Here is a 13,882-nt window from a genome sequence, read left to right on the forward strand (position 1 = left end):
CATGGGCAGTAATAAATAGATTTCTTTATCTTACTAACTGAGCAGATACTTCTGTATTAGAAAATCAGGCTAGAGCCCTGCGCTTTATATAAAGTAACCAAGTCTTACAAAGTATATCATGCTACGATCACCAGCTTTACAAAGGATAGCACACATCTGGAACAAACCCTAGAAAACACACAATCCAAGCAGAACAAACACACCCTGAACCAAACTACCACCATCAGAATTAAAAAATAAAGGAAGAACAACTTCCAATGGAAGAAACATCACAACTTGTAGACACTCCCAGGACAAGGCGACACCAATCTTTCCTTGGCAACGGGAAAACAAAGACTCCCGACAGCTCAAAAAAGGCCACCAACACACATTGGAATGACCAGGTAGGTGTTCAGTGAAGAGGAGGTAACTTTAAATTTGTAGCTGAGTGAATACATTCAGTGAGTTGCCAATCTCACTTGTTCAATTAAATTCAATGTTAAGTGCTCCACGCAATTAACTTCATGTAGAGAATATAATTTGTAGTTGCTACATGATCAAACATGTTATTTTCTTGCATAACCTGATGCACAAATCTATAGTTGCACGTGTGATTAAGAAAAGATATTGTGGTTCTGAGGAGGGGCTTACGAATCGAAATTTCCATCAGAAGGAAGCACATACCAATCACGTGACTTGGAAGGGAGAGGGGATGTGGCAGACTTGTTGAGATGGACAGAGGTGGTGGAGGAAGAGGCTGTGACGGGAGCAGCGGGGGACCAGTGCAAAGAGGCCAGCGAGGCCGGAGCCGAACATGCGGAGGAGACCCTGAAGCACAGTTCTGTCGGAGGTGAAGGAGAGCAGGAAGGGCGCGGCGGCGGTGTTTCCATCGCTTCGCAACCGCCGCCATCCTTGGACTGAAACTCAGCTGTTAGTTTTTCACCTGTCGATGCTTACAGTTTAATACTCCTAAAATTTACATGGTAAAAGAGAAGTAAAATGAACACCTGCAAGTATGAAAAGAAATTCAGGCTACATATTTAAAACAGATCAGACTTTTTTTCTTCCTATGATCACATCCTCAATTGGAACATCTTCACATGATCGATAGACATTCTTCATATATTTGTACTCCAGTTCATTCCACTTAAGATGATGGCAGACATATACTTTCCTGACACCAGCTTAGCACCCATCTATATTTCCTTAAGTATGATACAGAAATAGATTTCTTTATTTCCCCATGGGTTTGACAAAAAGCCTTCAAAATTCAGAACTTGTGGGTAGAGACTTCAATATGTGCTGGGAGACTATGGACAGAAGTATTGCAAGAGTAAATTGTATTTAAAAAGTAATTGCACGCCACCACAGATGGAACTGCAATAGATGGTTAGCATACCTTGCATGTCCCCCACTGAATATCAGTAGACCATCATTGTCAGAATACAGGACGGATGGCCAATTCTGCCTCCATATGCACATCAGAGTTTATCAGCTAGAGCTTTTACAGACAATGTGTATTTATTACATTTGAAAATGAGGTGGAAAGACTAAAGCGAGCATGGAACTCTAGCTGACAAAGAGCATATGGATGCGTGGAGCTCCCTGATGCCTATTTCTTCCATGAAATCCCGTGCATGCAGTAGACGACAGCAAGATGACACAACCTGGTAGCAAAACCTGCAGCGATCTGTAGTGAATAGATTGAATAATATTGTTTGAAATTGTAATCATACCCACGCGAATGAACAGAAATAATGGACACCTGAATTTATAAGATGGCTATTGAATCAGGGGACAACAACAAATCAGAAACGAAACTAATATTTAGATATCTGGGAAACATGCTATGAGCTACCTATTCAGACATACGCAACATAGCACATCAACTACAAAATATTAAACATAACTTACGATAAGTATCTTCTACCAGTTGACGGATCAAACCTTTATCTTAGCTACAAAGTGCCATGCCCATTGTTATCAGTTTCGAACCTCAATGAAAATCAACAACTTTTAAGCAGAGATGAGAACAGAGAGAAAGAGGGATATGACCTTACTTCTCCACGAGATTATTTCACCACCATCATCTTCCCCTGCATGTACTGCAAAATCAACATAATCTTCATGAGATTATTTCACCACCATACCCTCTTCGTCTTCATTGGATGCCGAAAATATGTCCACATGATTCGCCAATATTCAGTACAGTCGACACCTCGTCGTAAGCACAGAGGCAAGGGGCATGCCGGCGGCCATGTCTGAAGACAGGTAGTGCTTCCATCCGGCCACTGCACCGCCCACGGATGCCGAAAAGCAGGGGCCATCGTCGACTGAAATCCGCCTCCATTCTGCTGCTGACGCCGACAACCCACCGCTTCTATCCTCGTCGTGTTTGTCCTCTCAAGGAGCTTGCCCGCAGTGGAAAGGAAGATGGTGGTGGACATTTGGTAGCACATGGGGGCCATGTGGTGACGCAGATGCAGCATAGGATGGCGGCGACAAAGATAGGGGCGGCGGGGATGGCCACAAGGCGGAGTAGGATGGCGGCTGCAGCGGAGATAGGGACGACGGGGACTGGCACACCTCCAGTTCTGCGTCCATCCAGGGAACGTGGGTGAGGACCGAGGACTTCCCCAAATCGGGATGGGCAAGTAGAGACAGGGGAAATCAGGACGTGGGCAGAAGAACTGCTACGATAGGTTTTTCCAGGGAGGACGGAGAAGAAAAGAAAAGGTCACGCCGATGCTCCGCCCAAACCTGCCCCACAATGCGCCGACCATGAGCACCGGCCAAGCCCAAAACGAATGCCACCTATCTAAACGCTGGCCCACTACGCTGGCCCACCGCGCGTATGTGCACCGTCAAAGCGCTGAGGGAGCTTCGATCTCAACAGCCTTAAGCTATTTAGATAATATTGGGATATTTGATTTTCATGCCATCTTTCAGAACCTGGTCAGCACAGACATAAGAAAGCAGAACAGAGCAAATCATACTTCCAGTTTTACACACATTTGAACAAGAGAATCCATCTTAGTTACTTCTCACACTGCATGCTCTAGAGTATACAATATTTTGCATGCTAGAGAAATCCAGGACATTATCTTTTGTATAAGAATGGCCCTGTGTAATTTGTCAATTCTGAGTTTAGTGCCAAGTTTAGATTCTTCATTTTGGATTCTTTCTTTGCAGCTCTTAGCTTATTCATTCCAGCCTCCTCTCTGCTGGAGGTGATGTAATACTTTCCTCCCCTATTTCATGGTCTAACCAGGATTTTGATTCAGCCCAACGTCTTCATGTTGCAGGATAAGGTCCGTGTGCTTGAGACCAAATTGATGCGTGCCTATCTAAAATGGCTCATACTAACCTAAGTATGAGTCTTTCCCCGAATGTATTCATTCCTTACATCCTATTTCCCCTTGATTTTATTAGTATATAAAGCGTTGGGTTCTAAATCCATTTCTCTCCCTACATTTAGATTGGTCCCTATGCTTTCCAATTTAAATCCATCATGTGTTGTGAATATATTCAGCCAAACTCGATTTTGAAGTCCATCGTGCGTCGTAAATATGTTCAGTGAAACTCAATTTTGAAGTTGCTATGTAGATCGATTCAGCTCAATGTCTTCCTATTGCAGGATTTGGTTCATGTTCTTGCAGATAATATTACTTTCAAGCCAAATTGTTGCATGCCTCTCTGAAATGGGCAGACGACGATTGAGCCAACTGCTCGCGTCATTCAGCAAAAGAGAAGTCCCTACAGCGCCACCTAGCTAAAAGCTTAGATGGAGCTATAATGGGTACACAGCATGAAAATAATGCTAACAGTAAAAAGACGGGCGCAACAAAGCGCGCAGGGTCCATCTAGTGTCTAGCTATATGTTATGACTGGTTTGGCCTATAGCAGGAGGAAGCTCATTAGTGGGCCTAAATTAGGGGCTTAGCCCATTTATCCTTTTCATTAGCTTATTTATACTGCTGTAAAACGTACGTGAGAAATCAAGCAATAAACAGATGTTAGATCGTTATTGCCGACTCCTTGAGGAGTTGGTCTTCCCTGCCCTGGCCGCCGCTTCTTCCCTTGCGCCGCCTTCCTCCAACCTCGCGACGGCGGCCAGCCGCCGGCGCCGCCTTCATCTCCCTCGTCCAGCACACTTCCACCCCTGCAATCTACGTAACCGGCCTGGTAGGATCACAGATCCTATCAATTTGGTATCAGATTGTCCTCGTTCGGTCATGTCGTCTTCGCCGGCCACCACCACCACCTCCGCGCTGCCCAACCTGCCGCCTTCCGCACCGCCGCCCTCGCAGCCGCCGCCCTCCACGGGAGCCGCGGCATCCATGGCGGGGGCTTCCGACGTCGCGCCCCTCCTCTCGCAGCAGGAGGTCTCGACGGCCATCCGCGATCTCGCCACCGCGGTCCAAGGCATCCGCCTGTACCTGATCGGCACGCAGGGGATGACCACGCCGCCGCTGCCGCCGGCCCTCAACGCCTACTCGGCCGCGCCGGCGTTTCCGCCCGTCCAGGCGTGCCCGCCCGCCCCGGCCTCGCCGTCTCCACCGCCGTGGTCGTCGTGGCAGCCGGCCCCTAGCGCCGGGCCCGCCTCGCTGCCCCAGGGCGTCCCTATCCAGCGGGTGCCGTTTCCGCCGTCGCCCTCGCGGCTCCCGGCGTGGGTGACCGCGACGGAGCCCCCGCCCGTCTACTCGGCCGCATCGGCGCCTCCTCCCGTCTACACGGCTGCCGGGGACCCTCCGAGGCCCTCCTTTTCGGAGCCGGCATACTCGCGCTTTGCGGAGCCTTCCGCTGACCGCGCGGAGTACCCCGGCCAGGGCGCCGCGGGCCCAACCCCCCACGCTACACCAAGCTCGACTTCGCCACGTACGACGGCGTCGAGGACCCCCTCAACTGGCTCAACCAATGCGGGCAGTTCTTCCGAGGGCAGCGCACCCTCGCCTCGGACCGGACTTGGCTCGCCTCGTACCACCTCCGCGGCGCAGCCCAGACATGGTATTACTCCCTCGAGCAGGACGAGGGCGGCATGCCCCCATGGGACCGCTTCCGCGAGCTCTGCCTTCTACGCTTCGGCCCCCCGATTCGCGGCAGTCGCTTGGCGGAACTCGGGCGTTTAGCCTTCACCACCACGGTACAGGACTTCGCCGACCGCTTCCAGGCCCTCGCATGCCATGCGCCCGGGGTGACGGGGCAGCAGCGCGCCGAGCTCTTCATTGGCGGACTGCCGGACCACATTCGCGTCGACGTGGAGATGCGGGATCCCCAGGACCTGCAGTCGACCATGTACTACGCTCGTGCCTTCGAGCAGCGCGCACGGGCCATGCAGCAGGCCTTCCCGGCCAGCGACGTTCAGCCAGCCGCCCACCCTCCACCGACACCACCAGGCCAGGCGCTCACGGCTGTGACTCATGCGGGGCACTCCGATCCAGCCGCGACGCGGCCTTTCCGTCGGCTGACCACGGCCGAACAGCTCGAGCGCCGTCGTAAAGGGTTGTGCTTCAACTGCGACGAGCTCTATGTACCGGGCCACGTTTGTCCACGCCTGTTCTACTTGGAGACCGTAGACGACATTGCGGCTGATGTCGTCGCAGCTGGGCTGGCTGACGCGGCCGTCTCCAAGGCCGACGCCGTTCCAGGATGAGTTCCGCCAGCAGTTTCCAGCTATCCAGCTCGAGGACGAGCTGTTTGAGAAGGCGAGGAGAGATGTTATGACCGGTTTGGCCTATAGCAGGAGGAAGCCCATTAGTGGGCCTAAATTAGGGGCTTAGCCCATTTATCCTTTTCATTAGCTTATTTATACTGCTGTAAAACGTACGTGAGAAATCAAGCAATAAACAGATCTTAGATCGTTATTGCCGACTCCTTGAGGAGTCGGTCTTCCCTGCCCTAGCCGCCGCTTCTTCCCTTGCGCCGCCTTCCTCCAACCTCGCGACGGCGGCCAGTCGCCGGCGCCGCCTTCATCTCCCTCGTCCAGCACACTTCCACCCCTGCAATCTACGTAACCGGCCTGGTAGGATCACAGATCCTATCACTATGCACCTTGTGGCTGCTGTACCAACTTCCATGTTGTGTATAAGATCCCAGTACCTCAGTCTTATGTTTCAAGCTGCTGGAAGTTAACTCCTAGTGAAGCTCTTAGCACACTAAGTCATCATATGTACTGTATTGATGTTATGCATTGTGGCTCACTTGTCAGCAAAATTTAGGCACGATAAGACTTCTAAATGTTGATCGAATAAACATCATGGCTTTGTGCAATCTGATTCAGTTCCTTACGGTCTGTGTTCCAATACTATTATCACTCATCATATGTTCTTTGCTGTTACAACAATCATAGGCCCCGCGACCAAGCAGCAGGAGTCGCAAGATGGCGAGTCGGTCGCAACTGAGGTCTTGGACACATGGTGAATGGATGCGGGCTTGCAGTGTTTGGAGAGCTAACCTGCAAAGTTATGTAATGGCGTTTAAATTGTTACTCTGTTTTACTATGGCCAGAGATCATTCTCCAGTAACTGAACAAGACGTGATCGAGTTTAAAGTTCCCACATACGGTTTAAACATGATCAAGTTGGGAACTTCATGGGATGAATGCGTTTTTGTGATGAATGGCTTGGGCCAACTATGTTTGTGTTGTTTAATTTGTTGAGCACGCCTGCAAGGCCAACTTCATCTGACGTGGATCGTACATCTGAATAGCAACAGATGAGCGAACTAACAGAATCTAAATGCATCCTGCGGTATTGACGAAACATGCCACTCTGGTTAAGCCTGAGACTCTCAACATAGCTGATGTGATGGCAAGAACCAGGCAAGATAGCTATCAAAATCTAAATCCAATCGCACACTACATGAGCATATGGTACGTTGGCTGCGCGTTGTACTCTCTTGATGCCGACAAGGCCAGCAGAACTGCTCTCGTCTCTCGCACTCCTCTGACAGCGTTGTAGCAGTTGGGTCGAGATATCCCGCTGAGTCTGAAACCCATTTCAGTGTTGCAGCGCGCCAATTCAGCTTCCCCAAAATAAGATTCTGCCCAGAAGAACGCCCTAGCAATTTCTGAAGTTCTTCAAGCATCCACACCGGCGCATCCGTGATGAGCACTTGTTTGGCAACTGATCAATCAGTCCAAAGCTTCTCATCTAGGCATATATATTACTCAGATTGACACTAAACAAATCACCAAGGTCACTTGATATCTAGGTAAACATTTTTTTCGACAAAGAGAACATGTAATATCGTGAAAATACCAATTACAACGAGCTTCTGCAACAACGGCATCACGCCATCACAGATGCACACAACCAAAAAACAGAGAAACTAAAACACGAAAAGTCCCACCGCAGTGTTTCAGTCCTTCCAGCAGCAACACAAGCACCACTAAAACGACACCTAAAGTCTAAGTTCACCAAAAGCGACGCCTCCAGGAAGAAAATAGTGCACACACGCCGTCGTCGGCCAATCGTAGATCTTACTGAAGATAGTCCCCACTCTCAAAACAATGCCTTTAATAAGATCATTGTCACGCACAACCAACTAAAGTTAATACTTTGACCTTCATGTTATCGTCCCACGTGCATACCGCTACCCCGAAACTTCGGGCAAGTTCCTCATCACCGCAAAGGCTCAAATCACCATTACTAGCCCTCCAATCTTGACTATCATGACATTCTCCACCTCTAACTTTCCCATAGAACCAAACATGTCCAATGGAGGCAATAGATAGTAGAGAGCTCCTCACCATTCCATGTTGAACCAATTCGTCGGGAAAAAATATGGGTGCACACGATTGACTCTCACCCGATCTAGCAAACTCCAGACATAACGCGCTGATAGGAGTTCGCTGACAGAACCTTCTAGAACATGGCACTCCAACCAAGATCAAGGAAGATAGGCATTTGAACGATCTCATCTTGTCTAGAAAAACATACGGTCCTGGTTGCGGGAGATGCACCATGAGGCGGCACCGCCAACCTGCCTGCCACCGCACAACGTCGCCCAATTCTCTCCACCATAAGTCGTCGATACGCCATAGAGCCATGGAATCCTCCCCGTGTAATAAAGTTCCTTCTACCCATTAAAAAATTGTGTCGTCTAAATTGGGACATTATTAATATCAGTTTTGGCCTTTGAAGGAGTTTAGGGTGCAAGTCACTAATGAGGCAAATCAAAACTATTTCTGCTTAGGAAGCATTGACAGACCAATTCTTGACATACCAATTTTCTTGACAGAAGAAATAGGAGTTTAGGGTGTACCCTAACTAGAATCATCTCAAAGGATCCTAGTGTGTGAATGTCTCTGTTCACATAATCCAAGAAGGTGCGCCACTGACAAAAACATAAGAACTCAATTATTAGAGACACATATTTTTAGCATATATTATCATAACCTGTTCACATAATCCAAGAAGGCATGTCTCTGTATACAGTTGTGCCAAATTTTCTACCATACAATAGTATACGTACCGTTAGGGTGTACAGGTTTTAGGAAGCTCAATGACAATCTTGACGTCATTGCACGTAACGTGGCCATAATGAGCGCAGGGAGAATTCGGATTCATAGTTGCTGCATGATATAAATTTGTAAATAAAATCTTTTTTATATTATAAACTACACAGTTCTATAAATTTTACTATCAAATCTATTCTACATTATATACTAAACAATTCTACAAAATATGTACTACCAATTCTACACTAAGTTACTACGATTTTTCCTACAAATTCTACACAAATATCTACTACCAATTCTACATTAAATTACTGCAATTTCTACTACAAATTATACACTAAATTACTACAATAATTCTACTACAATTTTTACAACACAAAACTAAACAAATTCTACACAAAATTAGTTCAATGTAGGGGTGAGGGCGGTGCGACTCATCGAGCTGGCACGGACGCGGGGCGCTTGTGGTGACTTCGTTAATTTAAGACTGGTCGGATCAGTTTGACGGACTTAGTCTCTCGAAGGTGATCATAGAGGTGAGTGTATGTATGTATGTATTTCAAAGCGTTTCCGTTTGTTGGTTGGGTGCCTCACAAAAGAAAAAACACAGCACCATCTTAACTATTATATTGCAGCTGGAGATGGTGTGTACTTTGACATCAAACATCGGAGCAATCCTAACCGTTGAAAACAATAGATAAACATTAGAAGAATCAACACCGTCGGATCACGTACGCATCCTCATATACTTAAGGAAGTAAACATATGAATTTAATGAGAGAATCGCTAAATCAAAGGATCGCCAGGATGACGTGAAAGAAATCAGCCAAATACCCATCAGAGAATTTAAAATATATGGAAAGCAATCACTATGCTTACCATTTTTTTTCCAGCGCACGAACTTGCTTGTGTGTTTCTCGCCGATCAGAAGTTACTGCCTACCTATGTGCGTGCTCTCTACGGGTCGCCAAGTTCAACCGACCACGAAGGTCATCGTGCGCCCGGTACAGACAATCAAGATCGACGGCTTCAGCACCACCTCCACGGCCTTGGGATACAGTTAAGACTGCATCAGGATGCCTACGTGGAGTGTCGGGGGGAATGACTGGAAGATCCGTTGATACTTGAGACCATGCATGCTCGGTGTGCAACAAGTGGTCTCCCTCAAGCTCTCGCTCCTCGCCCAACCCAGCGCCAGCAACGACGACATCGTGATCCCGAGCCTATCCTGCCACCCGTGGGTACGGCCGTCAAGCATTCGGAGGAGAGGAGTGTGTTGGAGACGTTCGTGCTGGCGCACAAGCGTGAACTGGTGGTTTCTGGCTATGCCAGGGAGGACGGCTCCGTGATCGTGTAGTGCGCTATCACGCCACTACTTCAAAGAAAAACCTGGAAAGCAAAAACCAAATACATAAATTTCTTTCCAAATCGTGGTGATTTTGGTCATGGAAGTTGTTTTGTTCTTCTACGACAGGTTCATCTCCTAGGAATAAGAATCTACTAGGAAAATGATGCATGGTGGTCTTTTTGCTGCTTTGAAGAGAACATTGTTTTTTTGTATACTTTATCTTCGTCGTATATCTATACTTCTCTTGTATTTGCCAAATATTTGTCCACGTTGAATATGGGATAATTTTCTCTCTATTATTTACTTCTTTCTTTGGTGTTGGTGCAAAGTATGGATCCATGAACGAAAACTATGCAGTAAAATTTTAGGTCGCCTCATGATCACATTTATTTCCTCCTTTCATGCTGCTTATTTGTTGCCAACTGACCACATTGTCAGACCACATTTCTGAAATATTCATCACCTCGGTTGTGCCTTTTCTGATGTGTGCGGGAATTGCTAGAGCTTAATTGAAATGGAAACCAATTTTGCGTTATTGGCACAGAGATGTTGGTGCGCCTTTGAAATGCACATGAATGTGTATACAATCTAATAAACTCTCAGTTTTAGTTAGCTTCAAATAAAAGTGCAAAAATAGTTTCTTTTGTCAGGTGATTAGCTTATACTCCCTCCGTTTCATTCTATAGTGCTTATAGGTTTTTTGGCACGGAAATTAGCGCATGAGTGTTTTTTACACAAGACCCCCTGGCTGAACGATTTGAGATCGTACTAAAATTAGGGAAATCGATAACTTCCTAACTTACCATAACAAATCTCACAAATCTATCTGGTTGACTCTCCATATATGTGCAGTCAGGTTTAATTAAGGAAAGAAAAACATTGCTTCCTAAATCTAAGCAATATTTGGGGTCATGCATTAGGAATCTCAATTAATTGTTTCCTATTTTGTATGGATTTTTTTTCATGCATGTCGTGTGGGAGTTGACCGGTGGAGGGGGTAACTGAAAAAAGCCAAGCTACAACCTTATATTGTGAAACAAATGTCAAAAATTTATAGGCACTTTAGAAAGAAACGGAGGGAGTATTTTATATTGGAGTTATTACAAGCTATCATGATTGTAATAATAAGTTTATATGGAGTGAGCTTCTAATGCAGAAGGTATACTTAATTGTCTATGTGGATTGCACTTTTATAAGCTGATACAATCTATCCTTGTCATAGTTTTTTTTCATTAAAACTAGAGATCTAATTGTAGGGTGGCAGTGGTACTATTTTCTTGTAATATATCTAATTGCACGATCTTTGTCGAGTGCAAAGATTTGATGTAATTTATCAAAGAAAATGGAAGGGGGACAAAACATTTTCCACCATTTATCTAATAAGTAGGAGTATCTTGACAAGACAAAGCAAACCCAAAAAAAAGTCCTAAGGGATTACTCTACGGTTATAACATAATAACTCAGATAATTTGCACCCTGTGGTGATCCAAAGCTTGGCCTCTCCTCTAATGAACTCAAAGAGGATGGTAGGAGGTGTGGAATTGTAATTGAAGACTCTTGCATTCAGCTCTTTCATATTGTCCAACTCACAAGCATGTTGAGGGTAGCCATTGTCTTTCGGTTAGCTATTGCATTGCTCGGCATCATCGTCCACCACTCCTTGAGGGAGATATCGTTTGTCCATTCGTGGGTGCGGATGGAGGGAATTCCGAGCCAACTCTTCCCCATTCCCCAAAGCCACTTGGTGTAGCGGAAATGGGAGAAAAAAAGCACCATTGTCTCTTGATTTTACTTGCAAAGCAGAAAAATACCACAGTTATTCCATCCCCTCCTCTCTGGACAATCCGACATCTAAATTCTATTTTGGAGAGCCAACCAAGCAAAGAACTTGACATTTGGATGTCCCAAAATCTTCAATACCAACTTGTTCAAATTTGTTACCGTGGCTCCCAAGAATTGTGTGTTGTACATCGAGGTCGTAGAGTATTCCCCATTTGTAGTGAGGTCCCAAATGATGCCGTCTTCGGCATCCTCAATTAGGTGAATGTCGTTTAGTTCTACCCAAAGCCGGATGTACTTATAGATGTATTGCACGGTGAATTTGGTGTCCATTTTGATTTTCCCAATTGGAGTGTTGTTGAGGAAGGCTTGACTGACTTTCCATCTCTTCTTGTGGATGCTTCATAGATGAGAAGGAAAATATCTTTGGGTTTTGTCCTGTTGAGACACTGAGAGTCCCAAAAAGGTGCAAGTTTCCCATTGCTAATTATGATAGTGGTGGATGCGTAGAAGAGTTTCATTTCTATCTCATCACAAGGGGTATCCACGCGAACCTAAATCTTGTTTCGGTAGTGCATGCGATGGCAGCGTTAGGGGCCCTGGGTGGCTATGGTGCAGGCCTGATCTGGCCAGACGTTGTTCCGAATGATGTATTGGTTCTGGTGGCTAGCGATTTGGCTATGCATACATGTTAATGGAATGTGGAGTTCCATGTAAAAAAAAGCTTGTTTTGGTCACGCCATTCGAACCAAGGCCATCTCAAAAGAAGAGTCCTTACAAATTTCTCAAGGTGTATGCGCAACCCACCAAGATTTTTTTGGCCTACAAATCGCTTCTCAATTCAAACTTCCACATGATTCTGATTATATGAAACGCCCATGTGCACGTGCTTGATGACATGGTTATTGAGGAAAGAATGCACGAGACAAACAGGGATATGACATGTTATCTTATAAAAGTGGGCCGCAAGATCATATAAACACAAGGTACACTCACCATCGTGGAGGTAGCATGAGGAGCATATATTGACATCTCCAGAGATCGATAATGAAACCCACATTTCGAGAGATGGTCAATAAGGTGATTAGGGAGGCACTAGAATGACCACCAATGGACGAGGATGAAGCCATGTTTTAGAAGCGTTGTTAAAGCTTTTGTTATTTACACTTATTTTATTTTCTTGTCGTTTTTTTTGCAAGAACAATTTTTTGGTGGAATTATGCAGGTTGTTTCAAATATTGGTTTTATTCACCGAGACAATTGGTTCAAGCTTTTTCTTATGCTCGCAAGTCCAACTTGATATGATCTGGCAGTTAAGCACACTAATTGCAAGGGAAAATACTCGAGGATTCGTAGCAACGCATGGGCATTCAACTAGTAAGCTTAAGAATTAAGACATGCAGGGTAGCAAGAGGTACACTAGCTAGGTTAAAACTAACCGATGAACAAAAGCCAAGAGCGTAACACGGCGGACAATTCAAATCAAAGAAGAAAATTACAGTCTGACCCAAACAATTTTTGAAGCTCGGACAAACAACACACGGAAGTGCTTAACCTGTTGATTTTCTGGCAAAACACCATAAATTACTCCATGACACAAGGTATAGGGCGGTCGGCAAACCTTGGGTCCGCCACACGCGCTCGTCGACGCAACAGCTACATGCTAGTAGAACTTCCTTTTTCTACCGATCGTTGAGTCGAAAGCTTCGTCATCTAGGCATTAATGTCCTAGCCAGCTAGCTATCCTAGGCATCTGGTTGGGGGCATGGCACCATGCGGCGCCGACCCGCTTGCCCCCGCACTCCATCACCCAATTCTCCCTGCTTAGCACGCTGTAGGACCCTGCCGGGAGGTGCAGCGTGATGTCGTACACCAGATCCCCTTGCTTCATGTCGGCGGTGAGGCCCTCCAGCACTTGCCCCACGGGCATCCAGGTCACCCTCGCGACAATGCGCTGGTCGGCCATCTTCATCGGCCCGGCACAGAGCTGCTCCACCTCGGCCTCACTTGCGGCGAGCTGGAAACCATGGTAGGAGACCTCGAGGTTCGTGCCGGGTTTGATGCAGGCCTCGTACCCGTAGCTCCATGAGCCGACGCCAAGGGTGAGGTTGAAGGAGAGACCAGACGCTGGATCGTCGAGGCCGGAGACGGAGTCTACTCTATCGCAACATAGCAATGCGCGTTGAGATGGTAGACTGCTACGAGGGCGGTCAGGCACAAGGAGACCCCGATGATATAGGTCCAGGTGATGGAGGTGGTGCAACAGTCTTTCTTGGCCTTCTTCCTCTCTAGTATCTTCGGATCTCGATGGATTG

General features: G+C 46.6%; 2 protein-coding genes across 4 annotated transcripts in view; both read left to right on the forward strand.

Annotated features, from left to right (window-relative positions):
- LOC127294323 (uncharacterized) overlaps positions 1 to 13,882 on the forward strand; it is a 59,886-nt gene that overhangs the window by 6,827 nt on the left and 39,177 nt on the right. The window contains exons 6-7 of one of the 3 annotated variants that reach the window (XR_007846547.2): positions 3,285 to 3,350; positions 6,329 to 6,549. The gene's annotated coding sequence lies outside the window, so the exon portion shown is untranslated. Of the gene's footprint in view, positions 1 to 3,284; positions 3,351 to 3,616; positions 4,009 to 6,328; positions 6,550 to 13,882 lie in introns of those variants that run through there. The other 2 variants (XR_011742961.1, XR_011742962.1) reach the window with 2 other exon arrangements.
- LOC139839178 (uncharacterized) lies at positions 4,215 to 6,004 on the forward strand. The gene is made up of 2 exons (XM_071829226.1): positions 4,215 to 4,764; positions 4,809 to 6,004. The coding sequence occupies exons 1-2, from the start codon at positions 4,215 to 4,217 to the stop codon at positions 5,630 to 5,632; spliced, it is 1,374 nt and encodes a 457-aa protein (XP_071685327.1). The 3' UTR covers positions 5,633 to 6,004.

The sequence above is a fragment of the Lolium perenne genome, chromosome 4 (genome assembly GCF_019359855.2).
Source record: "Lolium perenne isolate Kyuss_39 chromosome 4, Kyuss_2.0, whole genome shotgun sequence".
In the NCBI taxonomy this organism is placed as follows: Eukaryota; Viridiplantae; Streptophyta; class Magnoliopsida; order Poales; family Poaceae; genus Lolium; species Lolium perenne.